This window comes from Bubalus bubalis, chromosome 4 (genome assembly GCF_019923935.1).
Source record: "Bubalus bubalis isolate 160015118507 breed Murrah chromosome 4, NDDB_SH_1, whole genome shotgun sequence".
NCBI classification, from domain to species: Eukaryota; Metazoa; Chordata; class Mammalia; order Artiodactyla; family Bovidae; genus Bubalus; species Bubalus bubalis.
In genome coordinates this window covers 50,215,340-50,236,484 of record NC_059160.1, presented here as the reverse complement: position 1 = coordinate 50,236,484, position 21,145 = coordinate 50,215,340, and the positions used below count along the sequence as shown (strand labels likewise).

At 49.4% G+C, this 21,145-nt stretch overlaps 1 protein-coding gene across 4 annotated transcripts in view; it reads left to right on the top strand.

Annotated features, from left to right (window-relative positions):
• Positions 1 to 1,819: 1,819 nt before the first annotated feature.
• Positions 1,820 to 21,145, top strand: part of RFX4 (regulatory factor X4) — a 171,016-nt gene continuing 151,690 nt past the window's right edge. Inside the window, exon 1 of one of the 4 annotated variants that reach the window (XM_044941397.2) lies at positions 1,820 to 2,440. In XM_044941397.2, coding sequence (XP_044797332.2) covers positions 2,398 to 2,440 — 43 coding nt within the window. In that variant the 5' untranslated portion in view covers positions 1,820 to 2,397. Of the gene's footprint in view, positions 2,441 to 5,126; positions 5,852 to 20,623; positions 20,795 to 21,145 lie in introns of those variants that run through there. The other 3 variants (XM_006069578.4, XM_044941398.2, XM_045165388.1) reach the window with 3 other exon arrangements.

Genomic DNA, 21,145 nt, shown 5'->3' with positions numbered 1-21,145 from the left:
GAAGCTGAGGCTGAGAAAGGACCCGGCCACTGGGATCTTCTGACTCCGAATCCCGCGGTCTTTGCCACCACGCCCACCACGACCAAGTGCAGTGATTCACCACCGTCGCCTTTGGTTGGTTTCATACCCCTTTTCCCTTCACCAACCATCGCAGCCGGAAAGAATGTGCAGGTGCGGCTCTGGGCTCAAAGCAAATGGCTGAGAACAGAGTTGCTGCAGAAACAAACGCGTAAGGAACCAGGCACTGGCCGGAGCAAGAGGGGCCCCTCACACAGGGTGATCAGGCACACTCCGAGGACGTGAGGCTTGGCTGAGACCAGGGTGGTGGGAAAGAGCTGGTCCGACGGGGTACGTGTTGGGAACGGGTAGATGTTAAGGAGAGATCCACGCGGAGAGAACAGCAAGTACTCAGCTCCTTTTATATCCACTACCTTGTCTGATCTTACCGCACACTTTGAAGGGGGACATTTCGGCCCCATTTTACAGACAAGGAAACCGAGGCCCATAGAGATGAAGACTTTTACTGAGTTGGGATTCGAACCGGGCTCTCTGAAATACACTAAGCTGAAGCTCTGTCCAGCCCGCATTCCCCGCCCCCTCCTTCTTCCCGCACCGTGACCTTAACTGGGCACGTGCTGGCCCCTCGCGCTCCCCACCTCCCCGCACTGTCCCACTTAGCCCCGCTCGGGGAGGGCAGACAAGGGTGGGAGGGTCTCTCAGGGACCGCGGGAGCCGCAAGGGGCTTGGGGTCCCGGGTTAGAAACCCCTTGAGCTGGAGTGAGGGACCCCGCCCGCGCGCCCCGCCCCGCCCCTTGAGCGGCCGGCCGGCGCTGCCTCTGTCCATGGTCAGAGCACCCGGGTAATCCGCCTTTCTCTCCGCCCGCCGAGTCCCATTCATATTCTAATCACAGCGCGGCCGGCCCGCGAACGCCCGGCCACTCTATCGGGGCCCGCGCAGACGCAGCCTGTCCCCCGCGCCACTTCCACTTCCAGCCCCCCGCCCCCAGCTCCTCGCCACCCCCCCCCACCTCTTTTCTGCACTTTACACCCGGCAGAGGAGGGGGGTGCCTGGGAAAACCGCGTCCCCCCCTTCAGACGCCGAGGCTTCTCACCAACTTCGCGGCTGGCTGGGGGCGGGCGGGGGCGGGGGAGGGATGGAGGAAGGGCCGGAGACACAGACAGACTGACAGACAGGGTTACGGGAAGAGGCGGGGGCTGCGGGGGGTGTCCGAGAGACCAAGGGGGATAGAGACAGAGAAGGGTAGAGCCCCAGGGGGAGACAAAGAGATGAGGGAGCAGGGGCTAGACAGAGACGCAGGCGGCCCAGCACGGAGAAGACGCGGGAAGAGAGGGACAGAGGGACCGGGGAAGGAGACAGATATACCCAGGAGACGGAAAGTTCTGGAGGGGGATGAGTCAACCCCCCCCCCCCGCCCCCCCGCCCCGGCCAAGCGGCCTTGTCGCCGCCCAGGTTGGGGGTGGGGCTGGGGTCCTAGGGCCATAGTGCCCCCTCCCCTCCCCCCTCAGCTCTCCACCCTCCCCACGCGTGTCCGTGGATCCCCGTGGCTGGGACAAGGCTTGTTTCATCCCCAAGGCTCCCACTCAAAATCTAACCCGGGACCAAACCTGGGGCGGGGGCCACAAGGGGAGAAGGAAAGAAGTGGGGCCCACTCGTGGCCGCGTAGGCGACTCCCCAGGCTCCTCGGGGTCCCCTGCCGCCGCCCCCTCACCCCCTTCCCATGCCTGCGCCGTGCCGGGCCGGATCGGGGGAGGGGTAGGCAGAGGGGGAGGGGGCCACATCTAAGCCAATTTTGATTTCGCCTGTAATGAGTGCCGGGCGAAGGCTGGAGAAGGCCTCTGGAACTTTAAATAAGAAAAACGTTGCTAATGCTATAATAGAAGGGGGAAGTCGGAGGGCTGGGATTGCGTCGCTCTGAGCCCCCCTTTTCGGAGGCGGCTTTTCTTATTCAAAACAGGCCCACAATGGGCTTCACAGTGCGCCTCGCCACGGCCCCATCTGACGAGCGGCCATTCATCAGGCCGGCTGGCCTATCAATGACATTGCTCCCATCGGGGCTCCTATAAAATGATGCTTTTTCCCATGAAACATCCGCAAACATTTTGACGGGTTTGGCTTTGCCCGGCTGGATTACTGAGTGTCCCCTCTCTGGCTCGCTCTTTCTCGCTCCCCCTTCTCCGTGCTCTTTCCCTTCTCTCTCTCTCTCCTTTCTTCTTTCTCTTTCTGCCTTTTCCTTTCCTTCTTTCTATCCTTTCATCCTTGGACTCTCTGCGTCTTTCCTTCCCTCCTTCCTCCCTTCCTCCCTGGGCAGCTCTAGCACAGGGGATCCCCAAACATCAGGATTTTTGGGGGGCGCCTGTGCTGTCCATGGGAAGAGCATGCATTGTGGGTTACTGGAGGAACCCGACATGGATTCCACAGGTTAGTCCTACTGGTGGGGGTTGGGGGTAGACATTGGGAGGGAAAGAAGAGGTAGAAGGGGAACTTCAGAAAGAGTCGCAAAAAGTTCAGAAGGGTCAACTTGACAGTGGAACCCCAGGAAATAATGGAGCGTGCAGAAGTTCTCAATCTCGTGCGATGCGCGATGTGTGTAAGCGGATGCGTGGAAGTTGTGAGTGTGTGTAAACGTGTGATTGTGTGTGTGTAAATGTGTGTGCGCGCGCTGTGGAGTGCGCTTTCGCTTGCCCTGGACACAAAGTTAAGTAAAGATTCGCTGGTTCGCGGCGAGCTCGAGGTGCCACTTGCAGAAACTTTGCGAGCCGACCGCCCCCTCCTGGGTCCAGCTCCTCCCCCGGTTTGGGGGTCCCGAAATAGCGGTGCGTTCCGGGGCTGGTGGCTGGGGCCAGGAAGCCGAGCGGAACGCCCCAGAGGCGGGGGAGGGCGACGGCTCTGCACAGCGCCTGGGAGGTGGGGACAGAGGCTCCAACTGGTGGAGATGCGCAGCTGGAGGGAGTGGCAGAGGCGAGCCCGGTGGTCCTGGGGAATCCGCGCCCGGTCGGGAGGAGGGGGCCCCGGGCAGTCCGAAGCGCGGTGCAGCCTCCTTGGCCGGAAGGAGTACCTGACGATGCGTTCTGCTTGGGGACAGTAACTCTACGGAAGAGAACAGGATGCTGCGCGGCTGGCAAGGCCTGGCGTCTGGGTCTGCAAACTGCTCGGCACTTTGGGTTCTGTTGGCTGGAGGCGCCAGGTTTGGGGGTCGCGGCCGTCCGTAACCACGGAGAAAGTAAGCCAAGGCATCTTTTACAACGAAAAAGCCCAGCGTCTCGGTTCTTTTTCCAGTAGAGCCTCGCAGCTCTAGTACGTTTGAGGAGCCGCCAAACTTCTAGATCAGAGTTGTGCTCCCTATGCCCCTTCCAGGTGGAAGAAATTCTCCGGAAATTCACCTCCTCCTTCAGTTGCAGAGAGTCCGGCATGACTTAGCGACTGAACAAGGACAACCCTTAATTGCCGTCTTCCAACCAGTGCACTCCTATCCCGGCTAGGTTGCAGCCTCGGAGTTTCTTGGAGAGGCAGAAACAAGCCATGAGAGCAGCCTGGGCCGAGACAGCAGCTTGACGCGATGCTTGGGAGAACGCCTACGAGCATCCATCCGCTGCTGGACTTTGCCGCGCGGAGCAACAAGTGCCTTCCAGCCTCTGCCATCCTAAACACACGCGCCTCTCTTCCCTGAGCAAATAAACAAACAACACACGACGGCATCCCCACCTCCACCTGCAGGCTGGAAATGAATGTGGACTGGGAGTAGGGGTCATTCGGGCATCGGCCAGATGTTCTTCTTCCCATTCTTGCAGAAAGGTTTCCAGTCCCTTCTAGCTTCTGCTGGGGCCCTGGTGGCCAAGATGCCCACCACCCTCTGGCCAGGGGTATCTTTGATTTTCCAGGAAAATTGTCTATCTCTGATCTCAAGAGATCAAACCTCTCCTTTTCGGTCCCCGCCAAGTGGGTGTGGGCCCCCTGGGAGTGGGGATGGGCTGACCCCCACAGCCTTCCTTACTATATGCAGTGACAAATGAAGGCAAAGAGAAGGGTTACCTGCCCTGCGACTGGCTACCGAGTGCGGGGCCAGCCCTGACTGGGTCCTCTCCGCTGGCGGTAAAGAGGGCGCCCAAAGAGAGAAAGGATCCCTTTCCTCCATACTTCCATGAGAAGTATTTGTGCCACCATGCATGTTCTGAGCACCCCAACTTTAGAAGTGAATATCCTTGAACAAAAGTAAACCCATGTCTGCATAGTTCGGGGCCAAGTGTTGATATTTGCAAGGGGTCCACGCAGGACTTGAGGTGTCTGTACGCCACACCAGCACAGCCCAGCTGGGGGTTTTAGCATCCCCCTCAACAGGACTGGAACTTCTCTGTGCATCCTGGGAGAGCTGCGGGGTTGTGGAGAGCTTCTGTTTTCTGTTCTTCCTTGTGGTCATGGAGACACCTTGTCACTTTTACTTAATGCAGACACCCCCAACGGGTTCTGAAAACTTTTCTCCCATCCACCAAAGGGGAAGGGAGTGGATGGCTAGATGGCCATCCTGAACTTAAAAAGTTCTGGGAAACGGCAGCGGGACGAAATGACACGAGGCGCACCAAGTGACATTCTCATGCGGGTTTGCAAAACCGACGGCTAGGGAAGTGCAGCTGGCTCGGCGCGGTCCGGTCCAGAACCTTCCCTCACCTCGCTTCCAGAGAATTTAATCCCATTAGCTTTTCTTTGGAGTTTCCCTTGTTATGTAAAGGTTCCTTTCTTCCCGGCTAGCTGGGACCAGCGCTCCTTGGAGCAGTTCGATTCTGCTCCTTTAACGGCAGATTGTGCGCAAATCTAGGGCCGAGCCACGATTATTGTTAGTAGTATTTCATTCCGAAAAGGCTGGCACAATCGATTAGCAGCAAGTGCTGAGGTGAACTCCGGAGCATCCCGGGTCAGAGAGGCCGGCGGGCCAGGCCTCCGTCCCCTACTCTTAAGAGGAAAATTCCCGCAACGTGCCTCGGGCCCGGCAGGACGGTTTTGCAGGGGCCGGGGCTCTAGTGTTCCGCCTGGGGGCCACTTCAGCGTGACCTGCGGCAACGCGCCCTTTTGTTCTGCGCACGGAGCCGGTAATATATTCCTCGAGTTTTCCCCAAATACTCAGCAAGTGCGGGTCTAAGACAATGGCCCCGTCGGAGGAGGCTGGGGAGCCGCCGGCGCGCGCCTCTGGGCCCTTGGGTTAGTCTGCCGCCGAGCGCCACAAAGCTGAGCCGCTCTCCCCGGAGCTCCGCGGCGCGGCCGAGCCCGGGGAGGGGGTGGGGGCCACAGGCGCGCGCGTGGGGCCCAGGACGCGCCGTCCGGCCGGTGCGCTATTGGCAGTGATATTGTTCCCGGCTCGCGCAGAAGTCCCGCACCGCGCAAAGCCTCGCGGATCCCGGGGTGGCCAGCCGTCCCCACGCGGACCGCCGCCGCGCCTACGTGTTGGTGGCCTGTGGGTCCAATCCCGGCGGTCCTGACAGGCGAGCGTTGCTCAGTTACTCAAGGTGCCTGGAGATTCGAGAACGAGAGGAGGGAAAGGAGGTCGAATATTAGGCCACAGAGAACTTGTGCAAAGTGGGCCGGGGCCAGGTTGGTCGCCTACGCAACAGAAGAATTGTTTCTTGTTAAACGGGATGGCGCCTTAGCGACGGGCACTGATGAGCCCGACCTAGAGACGTCTGCCTCTACCCGCTTTCCACCTGGAACTCCAAAATCCAGAGCCGCCAACGCACCCCTAGAGCCTGCTTTGAGGCCCCTGGACCACAACGGCGGGAAGGCACTCTGGTCTACAGGCTCCCGGCTCAAAACAAGGCCCGACCTGGCTCCGTGGGCCTGCAGGTGGGGACATTCAGTGGCTTTGGCGTGGGGCAACGGGACAGGGAGCGCCCAGGTGGGACGGGGCTCTAGGCCTCCTCCATCCTCTCCCAGGCACGGCCCTAGGAAAGGAGCCGCTTTCTCTGGCCCTGGGACCCGGACTGCGGGCTTGGGGAACAAGGATCGGAGCTCTAAACTTTGCCCTTACGTCCAACCCGGACTATCTAGCCCTCGTTGGACCTGTGTGTGTGTCCCGTAAAGGAGGCATGCTCGCTCCACCCTCGCCACCTGCCAAGTTCCGGCGTCTGGGTTTGGCATCAGGATCCAGTAAGAGCCGCGTGGTCCCCAGGTTCCCTAGCCGTGTGGCTGCAGCACTAGGCAGCACAGCGTGCAGCCGGGGATCCCGGAGTCCGGCTCGCGACTTGGTGCAAGTGGCCCAGGACAGCGCGCTTTCCCACCCGGCCTGCAGGTCCTGGAGACCCGGAAAAGTTTGCTGTGGCCGCCGCGCGGCTAGGCCCTGGGATTTCCATAGCTGCGCGCGCTCCCCTCCCCAGCGCGTCGCCATGGAGACTGCTGGAAGTTGGTGGTGGAAAACAGACCCAGCGCAAAGCAAAATATTATGAGTGCAGTTGGGGTGACTTAAGGGGGGCAGGGGACCGGAGGGCATGAGCGGGAGCCAGAGGCAGAGGCCGACAACAAAAGGCCGAGTACGCGGAGGAGAGAGGAGTTCGCACGGGGCCTCCCTGCCGCTGTGTGAGAGCCGGACCGTCCTGCTTCCCAGAGGCCCCGAGGTCTCTAATTTCTCTCCAGCAGCTACACCTTTTCTCATCCCGCCTCTGCCCCCACCCGGTCACCCCTCCTTCTCCGGGTTCTCGTCCAGCCTCCTTCCCCATCCCAAGGTTAGGCGCCAGCTGGGCAGTATGCCCGCCTCCCCCGCGAGCCACAGGCTCTCCAACGTGAAAGGTTCTGGCATTTCTTCCCCAGGACCCATGGGTCGCCCCAGATGAATTTCTCAGCCCCACTTCTTAAACGGTATCTGAAAAAGTGAGGGCTTAGAATAATGCGGAAAAGAGAAGAGTAGGAGGTGTCTGGTCAGAAATTTTGGAAGAATGGGACGGGTAGTAAAGGCTTCGATTCTTTTACTCTTTTTTTGTGCAGTAGGGAAAGCTCCAGGTTATAATTCTGACTGAAGCACTTTGGGTAAATCTTTGAGCCTTTCCAAGATTAATTTTAATTGTCTGTAAAATGAAGGGTTAGACAACTCCCAGACTGGGATTTTCTGACAAGTTAGATGGATTCTTCTCTACCATGGAGGCCAGGTTACCACTATCCCAACTGTGATCCACTGCACAATTAGTGAATCTCTCCTCAAACTAATAATATACTAAAATAGTTTTACAAGTCATTTAGGATTTTAAGAGTCAAGAACCTTGGATAACCCCTTTTTAAAGGCCTATGATTGCCTTTGTCAGTTACACCTAAGGAGCATTCCTTAAGGCATTAGGTTTTATGGGGCTGTGCCTAGGGTCGATTTAGGGAACATTAAAATGTCTCTAGGTAATGAAGCCACCATCACAGACCCTCACCTACGCTGGATAAGAAGACACACTGGCCCATGTGACGAGATGCTACCATCAAAAGAAAACCAGACTTTACTCTCCATTGCTTAAGCTTTTAGGAAGAGATGAGGCTCTTCTCACACTTGGCCACTCCTGGTGATACATTCAGCAGAGGAATCCTTCCCTTCTCTCCAGATTCTGTGGCCTCATCTGTAAATGAACAGATTGGATACAGAGACTGCCATGGTCTGTCTGAGAGTTTGTAGCTCATTTACATGCCTGTATGTCTGTGAACTCTGCCTGGGACTTGGTTTATAAAGTTGTTAGTTTATCACACACTGAGCCTCATAGGCACCCCACGAGAGAGGCATTTTTTGTGACCTGCATCAGGCACAGGGTTTCTCTTCCATTTTCAACACGGCAAGGTAGTGATTTTAAGTCAAGTTGATGCTTGTGTTTGCCTGGTGTCTGTGCAAAAAAAAAAGGCTGAAAAGATATGGAACAGTGACATCACAAGTTGGATGCCAGAGAGTCAGGTCTCCACTTGCTTAGGCCCCTGATTGCTTGCCCCTGCCTGTTGTACAGGCCTTTTGGGACAGTCTTCAGCTGCCCCTAGGGCTCCACAGCTCTGCAGGATGGAAAGGTGTGTTTGTGTGTCAGGAGAGCGGGGTTGGATCTCTGATGTTGTTTCTTTCCCACTCAAGATACTTGCAGTTTTATCAAGGTTAGGGGAAGAGAGTAACTCAAAGATAATTTGGAGGTGTTGGGTAAAAGTAAAAAAAACAAAACAAAAACAAAAAAACACTTTGGATGAATTTATCAGTGTTTTTATTTTATTTTATTGAAATTTTAGTCTGTCTCACTGACTGAGCACCTGTTGGGTGGCAGTGCCTGGAGATGAATAAGGCCTAAGTCCCTGCTGTTAAGGACTTGAAAAAGTTTTGATGAGGGACGGTATGGGCATATTTAGAGCGGTGAGTGCTACAAGGGACAGAAAAAAAAGGTCCCCTTGGGGCCTGGAGGAAAGCATGCTCTGTGTTGTTGACTGTCTACCATATGGCAACCGTGTTTAGGGCATTTTCCCACACATTAGCCATTTATGTGTGTGCTTAGTCGTTCAGTCATGTCTAACTCTCTACAACCCCATGGACTGTAGCCCACCAGGCTCCTCTGTCCATGGAATTTTCTAGACAAGAATACTGGAGTGAGTTGCCATCTCTTCCTCCAGGGAATCTTCGTAATGCAGGAAGCGAACCCAAGTCTCTTGCATGGGTTGCCATCCCCTATTCCAGGGGATTTTCCCCACCCAGGGATCGAACCTGTGTCTCTTGCGTCTCCTGCATTGGCAGGCAGGTTCACTAGGGCCACCTGGGAAGCCCTTAGCCACTTATGGCTGATCACAATTCTGTGTTGTCCCATTTTAGGATGAAAGAGGGTCTGGAACTTCCATGGGGGTCACAACTAGTACCTGGCAGAGCTAGATCAGAGGCCAGGTTGGGAAAGCCCATTCCCTCTCTCCACCCAGGCTGTTTCAGCTGGACACTCATAGAGTGCTAGCCTGGTGAGGCTTGGTGATGATGCTGGCCACCAGGTGGGTTTGAATCCAACTTGGTGAGAAGGAAATGCATGGATGAAAGTGAAAGAGCAAGGAACGTTGTGCCCTCGCGCTCCAGAGAAAACCTCGCTGAAGCTGTCATGTGATCTGGGTTTGAAGAGGGTTTTAAATGATGGCAGTGGTAGGGAGCAGTGCATCAAAATGGTTGGGTACAGCCTTTGGGCAAATGTTAGCTTGTTTCATTCCTCCATTCAAGAATTCTATGTGTCTTCTATGTGCCTGCCCTGCATTCTGCTAAATGCTGGGCTTAAAAAATGCCATCTCTGCTCCTCTGGAGCATACATTCTAGACAGACAAACAGATAAATACCAAAATAATCTCAGCCAGTGATACATACTATGAGGAGAAAATGTTCTCTAGATGAAGGAAGATAGAGCGAGGTGGTGGGTAGGTTGCTGCCTCCCACAGGTTGCCCTTCTGCCCCACGGAGCTGTGTGTCTTTGGTCTGGAAGCTTGATATTGCTGGGCTTCAACTTACTTATGGAACTGATAGAATGGTTTGATAGGACTGTTGTGAGTATGCAATGTGAAAGTGGTACTAGGTAGCATATATTCAATACTTACTATATGTCTTTGATAAGCATTTTAATTTAAATGCATTATCTAAATAATGCTTACAATAATGCTATGAAGAAGAAACTATTATCACTCACAGTTTGAAGGAAGAAACTAACAGGCTCAAAACAAGAAAGTTTCTGAACTCTAGAAGCTAAGCTGAGATGCACCTTGACAGCATGGGGAGCAAGATTGATTTTAATTGTGTGTGCTAAGGTTTCCTGGGAAAGAAGGCAAGTAATACATCTAGCTTTTTGTTTTCGTTTTTAAAGCTAATGGTTGTCAAATGCCTTTCATATGCCAGACATGTACTAAGCACTTTAAATTCATTATTAGTTATATTTTAAAGTATATATTAGGGGTACTATTATTATCCACTCCATTTTATACATTGGAAGATGGAGGCAGATAAAGGATGTCCTTGAAGTGGATAAGTATCCTAACCAATAAGTATTCCACACTGTTGGTTACAAGTCTGTAATATCTTTTTCTTCATTTTTGTTTTAGCAGGGGAGAGGGTTGTGTTGAACAGGATGTCCAACTAAGTTCATATCATTTTAGCAAAACATGCTATTATCTCCCCATAAGAAAGTGTAAGGATAGTCCTTTATACTGTGGAGACAAAATTTTAAATTGTTGTTGGCAAAAATAAGGACAAAAAAAGGACATCTCTTGGAGAAGGAAATGGTAATCCACTCCAGTATTCTTGTCTGGATAAGTCCATGGACAGAGGAGCCTGGCGGGCTGTAGTCCGTGGGGTTACATGACTGAGCATGCATGCATGAGGATAGAGGGAGATGGGTTGGGAGCAATAAACTGGTAGAACTAAAAAAAAGGGACATCTCTTTACTCCAGATATGAAATGCACTGTTGGGATTCATTTGAAGTTTATCATTCACTTTGTGAATGTCTAGGCTTCATTCATGCTCATATATAGACACAACCAAAATACACAAATGAGGCAGAAGCCATTCAGTACTGTGATTATTTATGTAGCCTTTTGGTAATTTAACAAACGATATATTGCAGCTAGAAGTCATTCACACATATGTGTGTTAATCCATGACTTCAGGTGGATGTGGGTGTGACTTAATGAAAAGAACATGAGCTTTGCCATTGATAGACCAAGGCTGAAATCTCAACTCAATCACTTGCTTGCTGTGTGACCCTGGGAAAATGACCTAACTTCTCTAAGCCTTGCTTTCCTTATTTCTGTGTGAAAAATCCCCTCCTTACCTTCCAGTGTTCTTCATAGAATATAAGCGGCCGGGGAGGGGGAGGTTGTTGGGTGAAATAGGTGAAGGGGATTAAGAAATACAAGCTCTGGCTATAAAATGAATAAGTCACAGGGATGTAGTCAATAACACTGTAATAATTTTGTATGGTGACAGATGGCTACTGGACTTGTCATGGTGATTGTGTGGGAATGTATATGATTGTCAGATCACTGTGTTGTACACTTGAAACTTAAAATATTGTATGTCAACTATACTTCAATAAGAACAAAAAGAGGATATGATGAGATTGTGCACTTTAAGCTTTTTTTTTTTTTTTGCTAAGTCACTTTAGTCGTGTCCGACTCTGTGTGACCCCATAGACGGCAGCCCACCAGGCTTCCCCGTCCCTGGGATTCTCCAGGCAAGAACACTGGAGTGGGTTGCCATTTCCTTCTCCAATGCATGAAAGTGAAAAGTGAAAGTGAAGTCACTCAGTCGTGTCCGACCCTCAGCGACCCCATGGACTGCAGCCTTCCAGGCTCCTCCATCCATGGGATTTTCCAGGCAAGAGTACTGGAGTGGGGTGCCATTGCCTTCTCCGACTTGGCTCCTAGAAATTGCTCACTAAGTGGCAGATCTTATTATTATTAAAAATAACTATCTGGTCTTTCTCTGCCAAATTCTAGGTGTCTAGTTGGGAAAAGGGGATAAGAATCCTGAAAAAATTTAGATTGTTTCTGCATATCTAGATGTTTTCTGTACTAAGTGTGGTGCGTTGCTCACTCGCTTCAGTTGTATCCAACTCTCTGCCACCCTATGGACTGTAGCCCGCCAGGCTCCTTTGTCCATGGGATTCTCCAGGCAAGAATACTGGAGTGGGTTGCCGTCTCCTCCTTCAGGTGATCTTCTCAACCCAGGGATCGAACCTGTGTCTCTTTCGTCTCCTCCACTGCAGGTGGATTCTTTACCACTGAGCTACTGGGGAAGCCCCCCAGTAGTCTCAATTCCCATGTCAGGATAAATAATTCTTTTCTAAGAGGACTGGACTGAGGGATTCATCTTATTTTCATTTCTCTACCTTTTCCATGAACAGGGCATTTTCATGCTTCTGTTCGCCATGGTTTTACCCTTGTGTTTCCAGTTTGTTAAAGGAAGAGGAAAATGTGTCTTTGTAGAAGCAACACCTGTTGACTGGGATGTGACTCCTGGAAGAGAGTTGCATGGAGCTGTCAGAGAAGCCTCTGGTGGAGGTCCTTGCACAACCCTGATGCCCTCTCAGTTCTGGAAGGTGATGGCCTACGTTCTTCATCCACCCCCTCCATACTTGTAGGCATCACTCTTCTAAAGACTGAACCATTTTACACTTGGTTTTCAAGAAATAAAGAATTCAATTTCAAGTGAGTCTTTCTCTGAAACTCGTTTTAACAGGAAACCCATTTAGTCCTTTTTGCCTTTCTTGCATATTTTTCTACTGTGAGGAGAAAATGTCCATTTGTTCTCTTTCTGTTTTTACAACTTGATTTTATCTACATTGTGGTTTTTTTAGTTTTTGAAATATTTAACAGCTTTCTTTAAGAGAGAAAGATCACACAAAGCAGAGAAGAATGCAGTTTGGCCCTTATGTCCTCACAGGGTCCAAATTTGGGCAACGAGGACTGGATTGACCTGTGCCCGTAGGTTGTGTGGTCTCTCTTGTCTGATCCTCAGAGCAGAAGTTCTTTAAAATAGGTGTATAGTTTCCACTTTTGTGGTTGGTTAATCCTCAGTGAAATATAAAAGCATAATCTGCCTCTGAGAAATCAAAAATCATTAGCAGACAGGTGAGTCTGGATGTGTTGGGTTTATCTTGTTGTGATTGTTTTGCTTTAATTTAAGGCGATAATGAGAAAGCTTTTGAAAAGGCTGCAACCCAGTGAAGGTTGGTTAGGGCTTAGTGTCCTGCGTGTTTTCTGACAACCGATTTGTGCTAAAGGTCAGCATTGTTTAGACGCAGCCTAAGTGAGATTGATGAATGCAGCAGGCTTGTATTTAACCGGAAAGGAGAATTACTACTTCATAAGCACTGATCCTCTGAATCCATCGTGTTGAAGGAAATGCACTATCAGTGAACACACAAGTGGACTACTCCTGAACTAGATTTTGGACTGTCATTTGAATAATCTTAAGAGTGATTAGTGGTTGCTAATCATGCCGCAACTAATTTTTGAGGCACAAGTGCATCTGGTGGAGAAACATGTCAACATGTTTGTTTTGAATCTTGTGACTGCTGTGAAGTCGTTTCAAGCTGATATTAGACTTTTGAAGAAGGAAGTGTTTCTTTGAATGTTACAATTACAGGATTTATAATTTTTCAAAAATGAGCATGGGAGATATTTGAGATATATTGATGATATTCCACATCATCTTTCCCCCAAATGATTAGTCTAAATTAGGGGTGTTCATGCATGTACTGTATTTATAATTTGTGTACTGCTTCTAAATGCTCATGGGTAAGTGAAATTCCTATTGAAGTTATTGGGGTCTTATAAAGTTCCAGAATTGGGCTCATGGCATCAACTCACATCTATTTATGATGGAATTGACCTATTAAACATTTTGACATGTTTTCTTTGTAGTGTTCAGTTTCATTGCTGATAAAAAAAATCTAGAGTTGGGGGAGAATTTGGATGCCTCTGTAAGCTCTTTATTTGATCAAAAAGAAAATAATTTTATGTCATCCTTATGCAACTACTAAAACAGCTAAAATTTCTGTTTTTAGTTTTTTTCTTTTACTTGATGATGTCTTTTACACAACCAACATAGTTTATCCATAAAGCATTATTAGACATCATAAAAAAATAAGTAACTTTGGCTGAGAAAGCTCTGGGAGTTTTACAAGGAAAAAGATTCCAGACGGCTTGAGGCCCTCAGTTAAAATGTTCAAATTTTTAAACATTGAAAAGAAAATTTCTAAAGCATTGAGCTGTTGTTGTGAGAGAGCCTTTGGTCTCCGTGAACTTTTATTTTCGACTCAGTGGGCAAAGTTTTTGAGGTTGCTGTGGTTTGGGTAGGGGACCTTTTCAGAAATGCCAGGCTTTTAGAAAAAAAAAAAAAAAACCCACAGCTTTTCTTCTAATCAAGGCTCTGTTTTAAAGTTTGAAAACTTTGCTGTGATTAGAAGAATGAATTATTTCTCTGTTTCGTTGGGGTTTCCTCTGGGTGCCCAGGCTGCAGAGTGTTCTCCACCTATGTTACCTTGCAGGGCACCCCAGAGGCGCTGGGAGCCAGGAGGGCTGCCTGCCTGGAGCTGGTCCCTGCCACACCGTACCAGGCATGAGCATCACTCAGAGGCCGGCTGAGCCCTGAGCACAGCTGGGAAATCACACTGGGCAGAGGGGATCCAGAGAGGTCCAAGAGATGAGGAACCTAAAGATAGCATTCCCAGTGGGTTTGTGTTTTGTTTAAAGTTTTTCTTGGTATTGAAAGGTAATTTAAAAAGAAGAAAGGGAAAAAAAACCCACAAAATCCATCTAATTGTACATAGTACCTGGAGACTATATATTGATACATATATTATTTTCGAGAAGGGAAAGGGAATGAAGAGAGAAAGAAGGAAGAAAGAGACAGAGGGAGGGAAGGAGAAAAGTACACTGAAATTATTTTGGTAATTAATGACAGGCTGACCTAATGAGCTATTTTCAAAATTATTCGTTGCTTTTTTAACAAAGTGACTCATTTTTTGAAATTGAATAGCAAGTTAATAACATTTATAACCTTTTCCAATCACTGTGTGAAATGCTTATGCATGTTAACTCAATTAATTCTCATACCCAACTTGTGGCATTAGTTACCCATCTTGTAGAAGAGGAAATTGAGGTGCAGAGAGCCCAGGTGACATCTCCAAGCCAAACGGATAGCGGCAAATGAAGATTTGAACACCAATTTTTCTGATTTCAAAATCAGACTGCCTCCTTGCCGCCTAAGACCAGGAGTTAGAAGGAGATCTTAGAGATGTCCATCCTAGCTCACCTGCTCTACTACATAAGGAAACTCAGGAGGTCAAGTCACCCCTAAACCTGGGGGAGACAGCAGCTCACTCTGCAGTTTCCTGGAGTGCACTTTACAGCTGTCCCTGGGCTTCTGGTTGCCATGGGCACCACGACATGACTTTGGCCAAGGCTGCTGACCAAAGGCACTCAAAGGGGCTCCTTCCTGTGGGGGTCCCTTCATACCATGTATTCCTTTCATCTGAGTTCAACCTGGCACCACCGCTGGGAAGGTATTTCTCACCTGCCAGTCACTCTGGCCAATTTGACATCTTACATCATCAAAGGCTTCAAACCTATTTACTCACAGACTGCCTGCTTTTCCTTATAATGCACGTGTGTGTGCTCAGTCAAGTCCAACTCTGTGACTCCACGGACTGCAGCCCAAGCAGGCTCCTCTGTCCATAGTATTTTCCAGGCAAGAATACTGGAATGGGTTGCCATTTCATACTCCAGGGGATCTTCCCAACCCAGGGATCAAATCCGTGTCTCCTGCATTGGCGGGCAGATTCTTTATCACTGCTTGGTTCGGCATAAAAGCCTTGGTTGTTAAAATAACAGCCAGCCCCTTCCACTGCGTAGCATGTTATCGTTTGCCATCACTGATATGATCATTAACTGCTCTGGCCCTGGAATCCCACAGGCTTAGTAAGAACTGGCTTTGCCATGGGCTAGATAATCTGAACTCAGCAAGTCATGTGACCTCTCTGAGCCTCAGTTTGCTTGTCAGTAAGGTGGGGCCATGCATAGCACCTACCTTATAGGGTATTGTGAACATTAAATGAATTAGTCCATATAAAGGGGTCTGCACAGGGCCTTTGCATGTTGTAAAAGCTCAATAAACAAAGGGGTTTTGAGGACTTGCTTCTCCTTAAGTCCCCGTAATAGCTTCCAAGGGCTTCTCGCCACTCCCTGTCTCTGCCCTCTGCCCAAGACTGCATAGGAGAAGAAAATACTTTCTACAGCATTTCCACAATGTTCAGTCTTTTCAACACGTGACCTCATAAGCCTGTGACCTGGGCAGGATCATTCCCATCCTGTACTTAGGGAAATTGTCACTCCATGGGATTCAGTCACGTGCATTGGTTCATTTTTGTTGTTGTTGTTTAGCCGCTAAGTTGTGTCTGACTCTGCGACATTATGGAATGTAGCCCACCAGGCTCCTCTGTCCATGGGATTTCTCAGGCAAGAATACTGGAGTGGGTTGCCATTTCCTTCTCCAAGGGATCTTCCTGACCCAGGAATCGAACCTGCGTCTCCTGCATTGCTTCATACAGCAAGAGTATCCAAACTGAGGTTGTTATGCTACCAAAGCTAGTTGCATTTTTTGAAGCCAGGCCATCTCCTTGTGTGGACAAATTAAAAACAGGCAGTTGCAGGGAAGGGGCTGGGGACTTCCCTTGTGCCTCAAGTTCTGACTGGCTTAACTTTGGCTCTCAGTGTACATACTTCCCATCCTCGTTTTCCGTGTTTACTTGATGCTTCTTCCTTTGTTTCTCAAGATTTCCACCTGTGTCATTATTCTCTGTGCTTAGTGAAGTGCAAAGCACCTGCCAGAGTGTCTGACACAAGTCAGCGCTCAATAAGTATTTATTTAAGATATTAATCAACCCCTCTTTCATATTGTGAGGAATGCTGCATCTCTCTGCCTGCTTTATAGAAAGCCTGACTCAAGCCTTTGTGCAAGCAAGTCCTTGATAGATTAACTGCCGATTCACTGAGCCTCTGTGAACCAGGCATGGAGCTGGTGTTTCATTCATTTATTTCTTTCCCTTCCTCTTCTCTCCTCATTGAGCTGCTCTTCTGTGCCAAGCACTGTCCTAAGAGTGGGGAATCAGGTACAGTCAGCTCTTAAGGAGCTTATTCTTAGGAGCATATTAGTACTAAGTACTAATATTAAGTACTAAGCATATTAGTACTAAGTACTAATATTAGGAGCATGTTATTCTCCTAATCCTCATAATAACCTCACGGGGTAGATATTTTTAATATAAGAAGAAAATTGAGGTCCATGAGGTTAAGTAATTTGCCCAGGGTTTTGGAGTTTACCTAGCCCCTTTTAAGGGGAGGATTAGAATTAATGCCCTCCTGGCTTCCCAGGCCATGCACCAAGAGATCCAAGTATCAAACAGAATGATAACAGGAAGGAGCTAAAGAACAATGCTGGGGAGGTGGGTCTGATATAAGAATTACATTATTGGTAGCTAAGACTTACATAGTGCTTATCATGGAAATACTCTATGCCACACTATACAAATCCCAGGAAGTGCCATTATTCCCACTCCCATTTTGCAGATTAAAAAAAAATTGAGGCTCAGGGAAGTGGAGTTGCTCACCAAGGTGACAGCAAGACAGTCCAACTTGAACCTGGCAGTTGAGCCCACAGTCACGTGTCCTTAACTACTACAATATTTTTCCAGGCAAGAGTACTGGAGTGGGTTGCCATTGCCTTCTCCGAATATTAATTCAAACAAACCAGAAAAGTGCCTCAGGCATAAACAGGTGCCTGGGACTCATGGTGGCTCCATGTGTCTACAGCTTGCTCTGTGCCACTCCTCTCCCTGTGCCGCCTGCTTTCCAGGTATGCTCTCCCCACTGCTAGAAGTGGAGAGAAAATGACATTTTCCCGACCTGCTTAAGCAATTATGTACATTAACTCTGGCGTTCTCAGGGATATTTTCAGAGCAGGGAGCTGCTTTTACATTCCATTTATCTTTGACAGGAGACGGCACTGAACATCTTAGGTTTAATTTTCTCTAGTCTCCGGAAACTGTTGGTGAGTTCAGGATCTGTGAAATATTGGCATTGGTGTATCCTTGGGCTACCCTTGCTAATTCTTGTTATGTTGAAAATAATGACATCTTAATTGATCTCGGCTCACTTCAGAGTTTTCTACATTGAGTTTTCCTAAAGTAAGAAGGGGCAGTAACATTTTTGAGCACATATTGTGTGTCTGGTATTATTTTAGACACAGCTTAGTGCTCACAACGAGACTTTAAGATGTGTAATTATGGGTCTCATAAGATTGCCGGGAGAAATATCAACAACTTCAGATATGCAGATGGTACCACTCTAATGGTAAAAAGTAAAGAGGAACCAAAGTGCCGCTTCATGAGGGTGAAAAAGGAGAGTAAAAGAACTGGCTTAAAATTCAACATTCAAAAAACTAAGATCATGGCATTCAGGCCCATCACTTTGTGGCAAGTAGATGGGAAAAAGTGGAAGCAGTGACAGATTTTATTTTCTTGGGCTCTAAAATCACTGTGGATGGAGACTGCAGCCATGATATTAAAAGGTGCTTGCTCCTTGAAAGGGAATCTATGACAAACCTAGACAGCATATTTAAAAGCAGAGATATTACATAGCTGGCAAAGATCCATATGGTCAAAGCGATGGTTTTTCCAATACTCATGTGTGGATGTGAGAATTGGACCACAAAAAAGGCTGAACACTAAAGAATTGATGCTTTCAAGCTGTGGCTCTGGAGAAGACTCTTGAGAGTTCCCGGGACTGTAAGAAGATCAAACCAGTTAATCCTAAAGGAAATCAACCCTGAATATTCACTGGAAGGACTGATGCGGAGGCTGAAGCTCCAGTAAATTTGGCCATCTGATGCAAAGAGCTGACTCACTAGAAAAAATCCTGATGCTGAGAAAGACTGAAGGCACAAGGAGAAGGGGGCGGCATAGGATGAGATGGTTCGATAGCATAACTGACTCAATAGACATGAATTTGGGCAAACTCCAGGAGATAGTGGAGGTCTGAGGAGCTTGGCATGCTGCAGTCCATGGGGTCGCAGAGTGTTACATGACTTAGCAACTGAACAACAACAATAAAACGTAAGTTAATGCTTAGGTTAGAGTTAGCTGGCTCAGTTGCTAGGCTGTGTGATCTTGGGCAAGTCATTGCTATGACGATGATGTTGACGAGGATCATGGTGCTTTCTTTGAGAGGCAGCATTCCAGGAGATGGAAATAGTGTCACCTTGGACTCACTCACATCATGCAGTGACTGAGACCCCAGCAGATCAAGAAGAGACATGGGACACTGTTCCTATGGCTAGGCCAGACGAGTGGATACAGTTAGCTAGAAAGAGGACACATTTCTTATCTCTTCTCATCTCACTCATCTGTTCTGATTCAAGCCTTGAAGACTTAAACTCTTGTAGTGGCCTCCTACTAGGGGGACATTAAGTGCCAGTTAGCCTGGGGCAATCCTGGTTTACGTGCAGTGTGTTAGTCGCTCAGTCGTGTCTGACTCTTTGTGACCCCATGGACTGTTTAGCAAGCCACGCTCCTCTGTCCATGGAATTCTCTAGGCAAGAATACTAGAGTGGGTAGCCATTTCCTTCTCAAGAGGATCTTCCTGACCCAGGGATCAAACCTGGGTCTCCTGCATTGCAGGCAGATTCTTCACTATCTGAGCTACCATGGAAGCACCTGGTTTATATATATGGTTCTGGCAAAATTCTTACCAGCATTGCTTTTCAGTATCAGAAGTGTCCAGGTTTAGATGATAAGAGGTAGGGCCTCATGCTTCCCTTTCCCTCTCCCTCTAAGACTGTGTTCAGCAGCCCCTGATGGAGCTGCCCACAGAGCCGATTTGCTTCTGCCACACTCTGCTCGAAAACTTTTAGAGGTTCTCAACCCTCTACTGAATAGAATCCAGACTCCTTAACCAGACTCCAGCCCTGAGTATGGAGGCAGTGCTTTTATGTGCTCGTGCCACACAGCATCTTACAGAGTGCTAGTTAAACAGGACGGTCTCATTAAGCACATGTTGAATTAATACCTGTTCTTGAATGTGTCGTTTTCCTGCCAGCCCCGGGGCCTTTGCACATGCTGTCTCTCCTGCCATCCTCCTCTGTTTACCTGGGGTAGGAATATGTGTCTTCTTACTCTTCAGCTGTCAGTTTGATGCTACTTATTCTGAGAAGCTTCTCTGACTCTCATGGGTTAGACCAGACCTTTTTTTTTCCCCTCTCCCCTGGCTTTCTTGGTAATGACATCTCTATTTGTGAGATTATTGAATAGCTGACTCCCGCACTAAACGCTAACGTTCCACAAAGACAGAAACCGCCTGTCTTCTTCCCTGCTATGTTCCTACTGTCTAGCTGAGTGCCTGTAACAAGTTACCCCATAAAGAGTTGGTAAACAGACAGTGGGATGTATGAATGTAAGGCCCCTCACAGGCTGAGGCTGTCCTTTCTGAACCAGTGCAGTTCATGTCACCTGATCAAACCCTGCAGCAGAATCTTAGCACACTTGGAATACATATGAGGTTCTTACTCTGGCCAGCAAGTCGCACATCCTAACTTCCTGACCTCATTTCCTACAGCCCTCCCCCTTCTTCCCTCTCCCCTACCACGCAGCTGGTTTCCCAGCTCTTCCTCATACCCTCGAGCCCCCTCCCACCTTGGGCCTTTGCACTTCAACATCACCTCCTCTGAGAGGCCCTCAGTGTCCCTGCCCCTTAAAACCACACCTGCATCTCTCTCTATCCTATTCCCTGGTTTCATTTCTTCATGACGCTCATTGTGCTCTAAGTCATCTTGTTTATTGGTTTTCCTCCATCTCCACCACAGATTATAAGCTCCCTGAGAGCAGGGACCTTGCTGCATGTTCACCACTAGAGCCTCAGAGCCTGGCAAACAGTCGGTGCCAAATCACTGTTTGGTGGGCCAGGGATGGAATGAGAGCAGGGCCAGGGTGGGGCTGCCCCTTGGAGGCAGGGACAAGGGCCCCTTCCTGGAACCCAGCGGCCCCTGGGGCAAGGCCTGTGGTGTTGCCATGGCAACCCACTGACCTGAGGCGCCCCCACCCTGGAGAGGCCACAGCTGCGGGCCTCCTGGGCCCACTTCCCACACGAACCTGTGCGTCACCACCGTGGGGAGCCCCAGGGGAGAGAGGAAAGGGGCCGAGACAGAATGATCCAGAGGAACGCACATCCTGGCCTGAGGGGAGATAGGAGCAGGCCCCGGAGGCGCGGGTCCACTGGTAATGCCTGGGGTCTGGGGGAGGGGTGTGAGGGTGCGCCCTGGCACCCCCAGAGGGACCTGGGGCCCGGTCTTCCCTGGGTAGCTCCACGTGTGGCCTGTCAGCTCTTTTATGTAGCATTTCTAAAGCTGTGCATTCCTAAAATAGGCCCCAGCGCAGCGCCCCAAAAGACTGTTGATAGAAAGAGGATGAATGCCGCCTTCTATTAAAACCCGGTGACACTTTCTAAGTCAGGCGGCATTTTCCTCAGGTATTGCATAAGTCAAGAACTCCCTGTTCTCACCCAGTTCCTCAGAAACAAAGCTCATCGTGTTATTCCCCCACTGCTTCAAAATCATGGCCGGCTCCCAG